Source organism: Alternaria arbusti (assembly GCF_024043155.1).
Source record: "Alternaria arbusti strain BMP 1465 chromosome Unknown scaffold_1, whole genome shotgun sequence".
Taxonomy (NCBI): Eukaryota; Fungi; Ascomycota; class Dothideomycetes; order Pleosporales; family Pleosporaceae; genus Alternaria; species Alternaria arbusti.
This window is the reverse complement of record NW_026249941.1, coordinates 3,203,792-3,216,361: the sequence shown is the minus strand read 5'-3', so window position 1 is coordinate 3,216,361 and position 12,570 is coordinate 3,203,792. Positions and strand designations below refer to the sequence as shown.

General features: G+C 52.0%; 4 protein-coding genes across 4 annotated transcripts; 3 read left to right on the top strand and 1 right to left on the bottom strand.

Annotated features, from left to right (window-relative positions):
* Positions 1-1,050: 1,050 nt before the first annotated feature.
* Positions 1,051-2,094, top strand: J4E86_001173 (uncharacterized protein; the record flags this gene model as incomplete). Its single annotated transcript, XM_051441743.1, has 1 exon — positions 1,051-2,094. The coding sequence occupies one exon, from the start codon at positions 1,051-1,053 to the stop codon at positions 2,092-2,094; it is 1,044 nt and encodes a 347-aa protein (XP_051307914.1).
* Positions 2,095-3,200: 1,106 nt separating this feature from the next.
* On the top strand, positions 3,201-5,768 carry J4E86_001172 (uncharacterized protein; the record flags this gene model as incomplete). Its single annotated transcript, XM_051441742.1, has 3 exons — positions 3,201-3,453; positions 3,506-3,651; positions 3,699-5,768. 3 exons carry the CDS (start codon positions 3,201-3,203, stop codon positions 5,766-5,768), a joined length of 2,469 nt encoding a protein of 822 aa, XP_051307913.1.
* An 884-nt stretch (positions 5,769-6,652) lies between these two features.
* Positions 6,653-7,516, bottom strand: J4E86_001171 (uncharacterized protein; the record flags this gene model as incomplete). The annotated part of the gene is made up of 2 exons (XM_051441741.1): positions 6,653-7,350; positions 7,414-7,516. The coding sequence occupies 2 exons, from the start codon at positions 7,514-7,516 to the stop codon at positions 6,653-6,655; spliced, it is 801 nt and encodes a 266-aa protein (XP_051307912.1).
* A 2,409-nt stretch (positions 7,517-9,925) lies between these two features.
* On the top strand, positions 9,926-11,959 carry J4E86_001170 (uncharacterized protein; the record flags this gene model as incomplete). The annotated part of the gene is made up of 2 exons (XM_051441740.1): positions 9,926-10,666; positions 10,718-11,959. The coding sequence occupies 2 exons, from the start codon at positions 9,926-9,928 to the stop codon at positions 11,957-11,959; spliced, it is 1,983 nt and encodes a 660-aa protein (XP_051307911.1).
* Positions 11,960-12,570: the final 611 nt, after the last annotated feature.

Genomic DNA, 12,570 nt, shown 5'->3' with positions numbered 1-12,570 from the left:
CCCTGAGCTTCTAAAAGGGATCGTGGGAAATGTCGGAAGTGTGTGATAAGGAGTAAATTGCCAATGCAGTTCTAGGTGAGACAGGGTCAACTAATATAAGGTCTCACTTGGAGAGGCTAGGTTGCTGAACAACGAATTGAACGTGGCAACTCATACATGGAAAAAGATTGAACAGGCCCGGAGCCTACATCAACTTTAGGTCTCCTACTTTGTATTAGCTTGCAGACCTTTTCAGCTTTTCCCCAGGTTGGCATGACACCGTGGCTGTTAATCTCACTTGGGGGTGGATATTGTGTTTGTTTGCTACTGGCGCACGTGCCATGTGCGACTGCCTACTTGGGCCACGCAGCTCTCCTGCTCTTACTTCGCGACGACGTCACTCGGGTACCTACCTGATTCCGTTTTGCACTCACTCCCGTCTTCCACTTTCGCGCCCCTGCAATGTGGAAGTAACCCCAAACGCCAATCGAACAGACGTACCTGAACGATCCTTTCGACGAAGCAGACAGTGCAGGCGTGCTCTACTGCGATTGCGACTGCTTCAACACTCTCCGCAGTTCTGAAAGCATTCAAGAAGGCTTTGTGCGATGTCGTCAGTGTAGCAGACAGCGCAGCGCGCCTGGACGCTACCGCCGGCGGTATCAAACATCACCAATCCCCTCGCGGTCGCTCTGGCTTTGTACCCTATACAAGAAGTAAGGCATACGTCCGTGGGCCTCTCAATCTATGCGCCTTACTAATTCTGATCTGCAGGCCCTAGTCCCGCTCCTGGTACCGGAGAGACTCGTCACTCTTACCCAGCTCTGCCAAACTGTTCATGGCCACCTTCGCATGGACGATGCGAGCGCAAAAGCCAATCTTCTTTCCAAGACACTGTGCTCCGGATTCGGTTCGTTCGTCAGGATGTCTACTCATTGCCCCTGTCCAGCGAAGACATTCCACCCTGTGATGGTTTGCCCGAGAGGTGGATTTGGAGCAGAGTCACACCTGTGTGTGGGATGTGGTGTTAACACTTGCGACGAGTGCCGCATCCATGTTTTCTACAACTTCATGACAGACGATTCTGGGCTCGATCAGCGTCGATGGTGGGCAGGCTACTACTTCCTCAACCCCACGGCTGTTGCAGTATATCCACCTAAGAACTCCGATGGCAGCGCCTGGCATCTACCTGTCAAGGAGATGCTACCTCGCCATGACCAGGGCCGCGTGCACATTCCCCTAGATATCGGTGCTCTAGGCGATCCCGAGCCGATTGAGCCGATTCTCGATCTGAATTTGGGCACCCACCAGTTCATCAGTCCCCGTGGGCGTACACAATTCCCCTACTCTGGCAATAACATCGTCTCATTTCTCAATCTGACTGTCAACAAGCGCAAAGACCTCGCATGCCCTTCCTGTTACCTGGAACGCCAGAATCAAGGTGTGGCGCCTTGTTCCTGCACCCTACGGAAGCGCTTCCTAGACCGATGGTTGTGTATGCACTGCTACATCGAGGAGGTAAACGTTGATGACAAGCTACGCTGCCATGTTGTAAAAGCAAGCGAGGTCGGACAAGGCCACATCCATGTGTGTAGCTGCGGAACGGAGTTCACACCAGACATCATGCCAAAAGTCATGTGCAACTGGTGCAAAGGCGAGATCACAGAGCTCGAGCAGGGCACCGAGGATGATGCCACCAGTGAGAACGCCGAATATAACAGCGAAGAAGAAGAAGAGGAACTCGAGAACGGAGATGACGAGGAGGACCATTCGGCGGCTGACTTTGCGGGTCTACCTCTAGACGAGTTTGGCTACGCTGAGAACCGCGACGGGTCTCTTTCGGTGTACGTGAACGGCGAGTGCATCCGCGGAGAACGTTTGGGACGAGCTATGATCCGCCAGTGGAAGAGAATCCAGGGTGAGCACGTTGAATGTACTTGCTGTATCTGCGACGAGAAGGACTCTATGCATGCTCACGCGGGGGTCGTTTCAGAGGACGAGGACGAGGACGAAGGCGAGGACGAAGATGGCGACGATGACGATGACGATGATCTACCAGATCTGGAAGACGTCGAGTCAGCTGCTGGCTTCGAAGATCCATGGGGACTGGACTAAGAGTCCTGAGTCTACTGCACGCTTGTCCATGTAGAATCACGCAGGGCACCACCGGTGAATGCGTGAACTTGGTCCCGTTCGGCAAGATACATACCAACTTTGGAAGATGATCGCCATATGCGATGTACATTTGCTTGTTGCGTCTAGTTGTAGGAATTCCCCGTGACCGCTCTTCCTCGGGAGAAGTCTCTAGCCTACCTAGGTATTTACACACATAGCAGCAGATCAAAGAACGTATTCTGGTTGATACACCAACAATTGAGCCAGCGATAGCTTCATGTCGTCTGTCAGTCGAACATCCAGATGACCAGGTGACGAAACTGTTGGTTCCCCCCGCAGCGCGCACGACCACTTGCTCGAAGTGGACCCCTGAAACTTGCCGTAGTGTCGTGGCGTGAAGCTTGGCACTGACACATGGACCAGAACACTGTTCCTGATCGCTTCGTCGCCGCATCCCCATCATCACCTGCACCTCCTCACGTCCCAACATCGTCCAATTGCGGCTTTGCCACACCGACTTCCGTTTTGCCAAGATGTGTTCGTGAATCCGCGGATCTCGCCAGACCTGCCGGCGAGGTACCGAGCTCTACGCGTCGCGACTGGATATATACACTACGCGTATTGAACGTACGAAGACGTCAAAACACGACGAGAGTGACCCAATACTTTCGAAGAAACCGAATCATGGCGATTCAGACGCGTATCGCGTTTCGAGATGGCAGTGACAGCGGTGAGTTGCAGTATCTTATCGGCGCGACTTCTGCCAAGACCTCTCGCCCGAAGAGAACTTTCGGACCATCGGTGAAATGCTCCAAGCACAGCGCATGACTGTGCGTCAATTCAATGGATAACACGTCCCGATTCCTACAGAGACGCTCGGTCCGTCTACTCATAACCTGGTGATTTCCTCTTTTCTCTCTGCAAACAACTTCGTCATTGTATTAATTCCACCACCTGCCAAATTGGCGTACCGAGTTTGACCGGACGCAACTACCACAACCCTCATTCTTGTTACATCACTTTGACTCGGCGTATATGCGCCTACCAATTTAAGGTCGCAGTCTTTCTCTGGTAGCCTGGTCCCATCCACACACATAATTACGGACATGAGCAGCAGAATAATGAAATTTCTACCCACCTTTTCAGAAGACCGCAGCGCGCAGAGGACTTCCCTTAAGGACATAGCGCACGAAACAGTTGGGGAGACGTACATCGAAGAGGATCCATCGGTAGCAGAATGGTTCCGCGAATTCATTCCCACTTCACATGGCGCCGCAGAGTATGTACGCGAACTATTTCCGAGCGCACGGTGGCTGAGGCGGTATAACTTACATTGGCTGGCTGGAGATGCTATCGCTGGTATTTACAAAACACCTGGACCCCTTGCTGGCCATTGCTAAAGAAAATGAAGGTATCACGGTCGGTCTTGTCGTCGTTCCACAAGCCATGGCATATGCTTCGCTTGCGCGGCTGTCACCCGCCTTTGGTCTTTACACTACGTTTACAGGCGCGTGTTTATATTGGATCTTTGGTACATCTAGAGATATCGTCATCGGTGTAAGCCATTCATTTCACTATGCCGTAACCAGCTAATCCAAGAACAGACGACAGCAGTTGGGTCCTTACTGATTGGAAGCGCCGTCAGCAAAGTTGGAGCGGAACACCCAGGGGTGTATCAACCTCAGGAGATTGCACATGCGCTAAGCTTCCTTGCTGGCGCCATTATTCTCGTCTTCGGTATCCTTCGTCTCGGCTTCATCATCGAGTTCATCCCGTACATTCCCATCTCAGCATTCGTCACCTCGGCCAGTATTACTATCATCTCGACACAGCTGCCGACTTTGATGGGCATTACAGGGATCAACACGCGTGAGTCTCCGTACAAGGTGTACGTCAACTTCTTGAAGGGCTTACCCACGGCAAGACTGGATGCGGCGATCGGTATCACATCCATCGTACTCCTATACTTGATCAAGGACCTATGCGCTAAGATGGAGGTGCGACAACCTCGAAAGAAGAAGATGTGGTCTATGATCTCCTCGCTACGTCTCACGTTTACTATCTTGCTCTACACGCTTATCAGCTGGCTGGTACATAGGACGACACCTACAGGCGAAGAGAAGTTCCGGATCGTGGGTCATATTGAGAAGGGTTTCAGTCATGCAGGTGTACCAAAGATGGACGGAAAGCTCTTCGGCTTGGTGGCTACAGAACTCCCGGCGATCATCATCATCCTTATCGTCGAACACATCGCCATCGCCAAGAACTTCGGACGCAAACACAACTATACTGTCATCCCTTCACAGGAGATGATCGCACAAGGCGCTGCCAACATACTGAGTCCTTTTGTGGGTGGTTATGTGTGCACAGGCTCTTTCGGTGCTTCTGCTGTTCTCTCCAAGGCTGCAGTGCGCACTCCATTATCCGGCGTCTTCAGCGCAGTGGTCCTAGTGCTGGCGTTGTATGCGCTTACAGCTGTCTTCTACTACATCCCGAACGCAGCGCTTGCTGGTCTGATCATACACTCCACCGTCGATTTGATCAAGGGACCAAAGGACTTGCACAAGTACTACCAGCTGTCGCCGTTCGAGCTATTCATCTGGGTTTGTGGTGTCGTCATCGCATTCTTCACCGATCTCGAGACGGCGATCTACATTACTGTCGGACTCTCCTTTGCAATGCTGCTCGTCCGCATGGCGAAAAGCCCAGGCAAATTCCGGGGTGCTGTTGAGGTGACGCGCATCGTGCGCGACGACCGCCTCTGCGATCAGTCCGTGTCGACATCAAGCGCGTCGTTGTCTTCACAACCACACGGGGAACAGACGCATCGTGCTGTAGCTATGCAGGAAGCTCGGCAAGTGTATATACCCTACGACGTCACAGACAACCATAACCCGAACGTCACCGTGGAGCCGGCATACCCCGGCGTCTTTATCTATCGTTTCAGCGAGAACTTCAACTACATCAACCAAGCTTATCATGTTGACTACCTTGCCTCTTACATAACCTCAAACACCCGCCGGACTCAAGCGGATGACGGTATCCGCGCATGCGATCGTTTGTGGTGCGACGCGCCACCCACGGAGAAGCTCATCGAAGAGTCGTCATGTCTGCCCGTCTTGCGAGCCGTTGTTCTTGACTTCTCCACCGTCAATATTCTCGACATTACCAGCATCGACGGATTGAAGAGCTTACGCGAGACGCTTGATCGCCATGCAGCGCCCGGTTTGGTAGAATGGCACTTTGCTGGTGTTCACAACCGGTGGACACGCAAAGCGCTAGCCTTTGCAGGTTTTGGTTTCCCTGCTGTTGTAACTGCAGAGTACACAGGAAACTGGTGTCCAGCCTACACCGTGTCGGCAAGTCTCGCAGGCGCGACATGCGAAGAGCACAAAGAAGTTGAAGCTGCCCGGAGACAGATGGGAGCCGGAGATGAAGAACAGGGCAAGGACTCAACCGAGACGAATGCACTTGAAGTGCAGTTGTCTTCTACGAGTGAGAAGCAGAAGTTTTACCCGATTTACGGGGTTGATAGGCCGTTCTTCCATCTTGATCTTCACGACGCCGTTGACGCTGCGGTTCGCGATGCGAGGAAGGCTGATGAGCACGAGGCGCGCACGAGTTGTACATCGACTGCATGGTCAGCGATGCCAGCGGCCCAAGAAGAAGCATAGATGTCTGCGTCGTCGTTTTTTCTTTTGACCCATCTCGGGTAATGGCGTTTTGCATGTCGGGCGTATTAGCGTAATTGGTGTCTCGGTCTGGCGTAGCATCAGTATTTGCATCATCGGCGCTCAAGAATGGCTAGCATTTAGAAGCACAGAATGTTCGTATCAATAATACATCTCCTCACTACCATAACTTTCACAGACAACTGTCACCCCATTACCCCCATCATGTGCTATGTCGCACCTGTCGGGTGCCTACTCTCGCTACCATATGCTTCACTCCTCAAGCTCCAAGTTGTGATCTCATCCCGCGTCATGTTCCCCAGAGTCATTCTCATCGCCTCCCTCACAATGTTGTCGCGCTCTTGCACACCGCCCAGTTTTGCATGTAGATCCCTGTACTTGGTACTGTATTCCGCTTCCAAATCAGGCGTACGAAAGGGTGCCATTGCTTGAATCTTGTTCTTCTGCCGCTGGTACGCAAGCATGAGTTCGGCGTTGCGGCGACGGGAGTAGGCGGCATCGTCTAGGAAGGGGAAGAATGTGTTATGAGACATTGGATGGGAGTGTATGTGTATGTGTGTGGATCTGTATGTCTAGTACAAGTTCGCCTCCTAGTTGAGAAGCTTATGTTCAGTGCACAACATGGATGATACACTTTGATGACGTATATGAATATCTAGATCAGCCCGTGGACGCTTGCTATGGTAAAATTAGTTTGACTACAAAGAAGTGTATGTGACAAACAGATCTTGCTTCGATCGTCTGGCCTCTCCCATTATTGTTCGACTACTTTCATCGAACTATGAGTGGATGCTAGTGTATACTATGACATTAGAGCAGCTCCAATATACATCGTAAGCTGAACCCCTAACTTCCCCGTTATTGCTTCATAAGCTATGAGGGCGGTACCACTTGAAACTGAGTTCTCCCTCCTTGCCCTCCTCCATTTTCTTTTTGTATGCATCCATCTGCACATGTTGCTTCCGGGTAAGATGCTCTTGACAGACGAAGTGCCCATGCAGACCAGGCGCGGCCGAGCCCGCAGCCACGATGGCCTGCTCAATCCGAGTGCCATCCAGATTGGGCCGGTCCCCATCTGGAAGAAATTCCGGCCAGGCGCCCTCCTTGTCTTCATCCTCCTCATCCGGTACGAAAGTCTTCGCCGCCTCCTCATCTTCAGTGGCTTTCTTAGACCCGATCACCCGACCATCGCACCACTCGCATACAAACCACGAATCTTGGTCCTGTGTATCGAATGAGCTCCCACACGGACATTCTCCTGACTCATCTCCTGCCATCATGTTCATCATTCGCGTAACATCAACTTCAACTTCGTTCTCGAGGTAGCATTCAATGCACAGCCATTGGTCGAGAAACCGCTTTCGAAGTGTGCAAGTACACTGGTGCTTGACCTCCGTGGCTGAGCACGTCTTGCACAGTCGCTTAAGACGACCCCCAGCAACCAGAGACAGCGGTCCGGCGACAGGCCTGAAGCCGGAAGACCCAAATGAATGACCCTTGGTTCTGAGGAATAGAGTATCGCCAAGATTTTGATCAATTAGATTGTCAATCGGTTCGGCTTGGGCTACTTGATTGGAGTCAAATGGTAAGCCGAGACGGCCACAGTCATGCTGGGGTCGGCCCTTACCAAGCGGTAGCTTCCAGGGTGGCTGTTCTTCATCTTCTTCAGGTGGGTACCGGTAGATGGGTTCGTTAGGCGGGAGAAGGCGAACGGGAGCATTCATCATCATGATGTGGCCTGCCCACCACCTTAATCCGTGTGGTCCATTATCCTCGGTCATGGAATGGTACGTCACATGTAACCTGCATTCGTCGCAAGTGTTCATGCCACAGGTGACACATGGACGGCTCTCCATGTCTGGGTCGTTGATCTCGCTGCCACACGATACTTGTACGTGCCATTCTCCTTCGCTAGCAGGCTTGTGCGTGAGTTTGCGTTGTTGCACGCCAAAGCCGGGACACAGTACCTTTGTACGGAGATTGGTACGGCTAGCGGCGCTTGAGAAGTCCAAGTTTGAGTACGCCGTCTGTGAAGTCTGAGCTAGTCGGAGAACATCTTGGGGCCGGAGGTGTTCAACAAGACTAGAGAGGATGGTGTATTGGGTGGTGGCGTATAAAAATGGATTGTCCAAGCTGTTGGTGTTAGGTAGCTGCCAGGCATGGTTCTGGGTGGCGTTTTTGTCTCGACGTGGGAATCTAGGTTCGTCAACAGCGGTGGCTGGGTGGTCATCTGGTGGTTGAGACATGGTTAGTTGAGCGAGGGGGCGTAGAATGATCTGCGTCGAAGGTGGTACTCATAATATACAGTTCGAGTGCCTTGTCGTGTTGTGTGAAACGCACGCTTTGTCATTTCACCTTGACCTTGCTGTCACATTATGCTGATTATAAACACGACACCTAGGTAATTCGTTGTGCATTTGGCAGTGTGTGCAAATAGGAAGTTCGGTGAGCGATCATGTAGAGAACGAATGCGCACAGAGGAGACGACAATGAATGGGTTTCTGTTCACTTTCAGCACGCAAAAGGAGGCTTAGTCTGGATTGGGCTTAGCTTTGGACTATGGCCAATCGGCTCATCGGCATTACGTCACCACACGCGAATGCTCCTTCTTTCTTCTCTACATCACGAACATACCAAGACCTCGATTTCAGCATGCCAAAGGACGACATACCTGAATATCTGAACCGTACTGCACTTCCGACACCTTCGCTCTCAATTCTGAGACTCACCTCATCAGCTTTATCGTACCCACCATCCGTCTGACAGTTTGTAACTCGTCCATTCTTCGCATAGCGTCCGGATCCGACCGCCTTCCATATATCTCCAGCTCCATCAAACGTACAAACTCATGATGCACCAACATTTCCAGACACGTGGTGATTTCTTTCGCTTCCCGTTCAAGTCGACTGTTTACCGCTCTCAGTTCCATGTTTGTCAAAGCCGTCGTGGCACCAGCATGAAAGTCTTGAACAAACGATAACGAAGAAGCTCTTCCGGTGGATCCGGAGTTGTTGACGCGTGATCTATACCTGTTGATGCTGGCAGAAACAGTACTGACTGACGAAGGAGGATAACATAAGTCGGGATGTCTGACAAAGCCAACGAGGATGTCGCATACGTAGTCCACGCCGGCACGAAAGGCTTGCTGGTGTGTTACAAATTCGCTCATTTTGCTCCACTCTGGGCTCATGTATATCATCTCGACAAGGCGAGACTCTCTCCTCCGGTTCATTTCTTGCTTGCTCTTCTGCTTCTGCTAGTCACTGTCTTCGTACGAGCAATGCTGGGTTACCTAGGTAGTGATGTCTATGGCCGTTGTGCGTACTAAATAAGATCTATGGTGAGTATCGAGCTATTATGATCGTGCTCAATGTATTGATGTAGAAGGCAAAGTTTGCTGTAATAGTCATGCTGCAGCCCAATGGCATTCTAGAAGCATCCAGTGAGTCTACTGCACGCTCACTCGGTTAAATTGTGGTGTAGCTAAATGTGGAAAGCATTTTCACTAAGAGACCCCGTAGTCTGCAGCAGGGACTCTCAACGAACGTACACTTTCCTTCAAGCAAATGTCGGCTTCAGCCGTATGTACATGGGCATGAAACCTTTCGCAGACGATGAGCTTGGAGGTTTCCAATGACTTTTACGGACTACAAAATTATAACATTGCTCAACGTAGAATCCACAGCGCGCCTACGGCACGGGCATATCACGATATCAGTATCACGGTCAATAGGAGCGGAGGCGCGGAGAAGAGACCATCGACCTTGTTTCTTAGCGATCTAATTACTGCTAGCTGTAATGTCCGTTTGAAGGCGCAACTATGAGTGTTGACAAGACCGGCAGCTGCGCTGCATGTAGTAAATTGGCCGTGACGAGCCGGACAGGGGGCCCGAGCACACTTCCCACTTACTTACCTAGGTAGTCTTTGAACTTGCCGTGTCGCAACATCATCAATCCCTCCCCCAAGCTTGAAGAAATATTTAGCGCAAGGATCGCGACTAAAGTGTCTGTTTGCGACTCCTGTTCGCGCACTGCTTCCCACTTTCCATCCCTATCGTCTGTTCCACCCCGCCTCCTCGTTGCAGCACGAGAACAAGCTATGGGTTCTACTCAAGATGAAATTAACGACGCGATCAAAAATGGGACACTTGACGACATTAGGAGCTTCGCAGAAGCTTCACAAGCGCAGACAAAACTTCGAGACACAACTGGAGCTGCTACCCGATATCCATCATCGTGGCCGACTCGCTTTCGACACTGCCATCGACGTAAACGTTCCGGAGTCGATCAAAGCAGGAGTTCCAGTTGTTTCCGTTCTGCAGCGCGTGCTCGATGCTATCGGAGCGCTTTACGACGAAAACACACGTCGCAATGCAGAGTCAGTCCCAGAACGCGAAAGCACTACCGAGCACGAGTCTCTAGTGAAAGATGCGACACCCTCCCAGCGACCTGATAACCAAAATGAGCAGCCACGCGAGCAGTCACATGAGATGGAAGAATCCATAAAATCGAGAGAGCTATTAGACTATGACGAGCCAGATAGCGCGGAAGAACAGTTCTACGAATCCGAGTCGGACTACGGAAAGCCCTCCAAGGGAAAAGGCAAGCTCAAGAGAGGCAGAAAGAAGACGAAAGACATCGAAGCCGCCAGAATTGCTATCGCAGTGGAAGCCAGGCAAAAGAGAATGCGCCTGACCCACGGCACGCCCAATAGCGACGCGAAGAATCCTAAGCGCCATCTCTTCGGTCTCAATTCTGAATTGGGAGACACGAGCGCTACGCTTTCACCGACACCCTCGTCACCCACCGCCAAGGGCAGGAAATCGCAAAACACTGTAGCAGCATCTTCACATCCTCGTGCGAGTAGCAGGTTATCCAGGGTAAGTATGCCGCTTCTTACATCTAGATCAATCCAGCTAACGGACAAACAGCAAGCTGAAAATACACCCAGCAAACCATCTGCCGACCTACCCTCGCCGACGCCCGACAACGTAAATCCCACCAACCTGCCAAGTCTCATCGTCAAGCTCAAGACCCGCAGACCGTCTGCGCCCAACCCAGTACACATCCCAATACCCAATTTCCATCCCAAGCGCGGACGTCCACGGAACCCGGAGGGGAAATCGATCGGGAAATCGAAGGGTAAATACAAGAGTGCAGAATTTGTAGACTCAGATGACGAGGGCGAGGAGATGGAGAACGATGCCCCCACCGACATCATCGCGCCAGAGACGATGCGAAAAACGCGGAAGGCTGCAGCCAAGCCCGCGGCCAAGGCTACGAGCAAACTAAAGACACTTGTATTTGGCAGAAAGGAAGAAGAGGCCGTGGGACTAGACAAGGACGCCGATGTTGAGATGGCCGACCCAGAACCCATCTCAAGGAACGGTACGACGCGCGAAACCCGACAAACGCGAAGCGGAATGACCACACGTGGAAAGCAACCTACTAACCTCTCAAAGGCCAAGCAAGATGCAAGGAAACCCAAACCACCAACGCCGTCAGTCAGGAAGATGCGGGAAAAGTCTCCAGTAGCTCCACAGCCAAAGCGGAATACTACAACACGGCCGCGAAGAGGTGCCATGTCCTCACCCTTTGAGTTGTTCGAGCCACCTCCCGCAGAAACCGCTATGCCCGCAGAAGAGAATGTCTTCTCGGACACGTGGTCAGAAACCGCCGTATTACCAAACAGCCCTTCGCCTCCGCTTATCGCTGATTCACCTGATTCACGCCCAGTATCTCCGTCATCTCCTTCGAACACCGACACGCCATCTATTACCTCTCCAACAACTCCAACCCCCCTCGCACCCCAAACTTTCGCACCCTTTCCCCCACTGACCCCCCGCGATCTCACCCCTTTCACCCGCGGCGCGCGTATCGCGCTCGAAAACATTCTGTCAGACCACCAGTCCGAGCCGCTGACCAGTCTCATCGACCTCATCGAAGAGCTAGACGACACACGGCCGATCGTAAACGACTGGGAGCATGTCACGGTGATGAAGGGCGGGTGTTGGGTGTACCAGGTTATGAGGGATGTGTGGGAGGAGGTTGTGGATGGGAGTGATGAGGAGGAGATGGAGGTGGATGTTAATATTGAGGAGGTTGTGGGGCGGGTTGGGAGGTGGGTTGATAGGGAGGTGGGGAGGTTAGGTGGGATTGAGGAGGGGAAGTAGGTTGAGGATGGGACGGAAAGAGGGATGGAGAGAGGGCTCGTGGAAGGGTGGTATTAGGGAGTGCGATATGGGAACAGGCAAGGGTCAGAACGGAAGGATGAACGAATTGATCATGATTGTTATACATTGTACGTGAAGGGTATTCAGTCCAGCTGAATTTCTGTATCGCATGATATCTTGTTGCTTTCAGCGCTTCCTTATGAGGCTGCATATCTTGCATCTGCCTTCCGGCTATGAACCTACAATCACATCTCCTTTACGGAGTCCAAGCCAGCCATCCTAGGCTTGGCTTTCGTTGAGTTCGTGTTTGCAGCACGAGCGTTGATTTTTCCCAGGGCTTGTTCATCGGAGCCGACCGCTGGCGTCCATGGAGAACTCTAGACTTCTAGCCCAGGCTGGACGTCGCAAACTTGACCGAGGTGCAAGGACCATCCCGGGCGACTCAGGATCCCTGGAGCGAAATTTTGATTCTGGCCCCCAGAGCATCTTACTCATGCGATTGATCTGATTCAGCTGCCACCGGACGAATCTGCTGGATAAGATCGACAAGATCGGCATGCGAGAACCTTTCGTACGCGAGTGCCAAGCCGGGAAATGATCCTTCCAATGCG